At 51.1% G+C, this 1183-nt stretch overlaps 1 protein-coding gene across 1 annotated transcript in view; it reads right to left on the reverse strand.

Annotated features, from left to right (window-relative positions):
- LOC106818412 overlaps nucleotides 1–1183 on the reverse strand; it is a gene marked incomplete at its 3' end in the record, with an annotated part of 11677 nt that overhangs the window by 5839 nt on the left and 4655 nt on the right. The window contains exons 4-5 of the mRNA XM_014823125.1: nucleotides 820–928; nucleotides 318–500 (exon numbers count right to left, since the gene is read on the reverse strand). Coding sequence (XP_014678611.1) covers nucleotides 318–500; nucleotides 820–928 — 292 coding nt within the window. The remainder of the gene's footprint in view (nucleotides 1–317; nucleotides 501–819; nucleotides 929–1183) is intronic.

The raw sequence follows: 1183 nt of genomic DNA on the forward strand, positions 1-1183 counted from the left end.
CAATGGGTAAGAGCTGGAAGAACAATGAGCGAGGTGGAAGAACAATGGGTGAGAGCTGGAAGAACAATGAGCGAGGTGGAAGAACAATGGGTGAGAGCTGGAAGAACAATGAGCGAGGTGGAAGAACAACAGGGGAACATCAAACCAGATGGAAAGCAAGGAAGCGCTCTATGCAGACCGAACGTTAGATAAGAGAAAGAAATATTTGTCAACAAAACGTGAGCGCGACGACGTGCGAACATTTCGCGACCGATCGGACGCCGAAAACCCGCCGCCGTCGTCTTGCCCCCGCTCTCGAGACTGCCGCCGCCACTCACCGGAGAACACGGGGCTGGAGCACGAGCCGTACGACGGCGTCAGACTAGAGCCGACCGGATCGAGGACAATCTGCGCTTGCGGCCACGATGAAGTCATCGCCGTCTGCTGCTGCTGCTGCTGCTGCTGGTCGCCCGGAGACTGCGTGTAGACCGTCTGCTGCTGCTGAGTGGCGCCAGCTACAGCTGGAAGTCGGCGTACAGAAAAAAAAATTAAAAAATTTTTATTTTTATTTTTTGCGAGTACTTTTTTTTTTGTATCGGTGAATCCACTTTCGACTCATTTTATTTCGAATTCGTTTTTTTAGAATTTTCTTTTAATTTTATTATTATTATATTTTATGGTTTTAAATTAGGACGTGGCTACGTGTCCGGGTCCCGGACGCCCAGGCTACGCGTCCGGTCATGTATTTCTTATGTGAACCCAACTATATTTTTCAGTAAAAAAACAAATGATTTGTATAGTATAGAGAGATGGCGTGCGACGGACGAACAAATGGCGTACCGGCGGCGAGACACACGTATACGCCCCCTGGTTGCGATAGCAGCTGTATGACCTGCTGCTGCTGCTGCTGCTGCTGCTGCTGCTGCGCGCTCAGCACTTGTGTCGCCACCTGCAACAACAACAGAGCATGCAATGAGCGGACTTCGCCGCCGGCGTCGCCCACGGCAACGCATCTTTGGAATGCAGCGTCGGCGGAACTCGCAACGCGACTGCGACCCTAGATGAGGAAGACACACAAACCCTAGGATGGAGGAAGACACAAACCCTAGGATGGAGGAAGACACAAACCCTAGGATGGAGGAAGACACAAACCCTAGGATGGAGGAAGACACAAACCCTAGGATGGAGGAACACACAAACCCTA

The sequence above is a fragment of the Priapulus caudatus genome, unplaced genomic scaffold (genome assembly GCF_000485595.1).
Source record: "Priapulus caudatus unplaced genomic scaffold, Priapulus_caudatus-5.0.1 Scaffold2225, whole genome shotgun sequence".
NCBI classification, from domain to species: domain Eukaryota; kingdom Metazoa; phylum Priapulida; class Priapulimorpha; order Priapulimorphida; family Priapulidae; genus Priapulus; species Priapulus caudatus.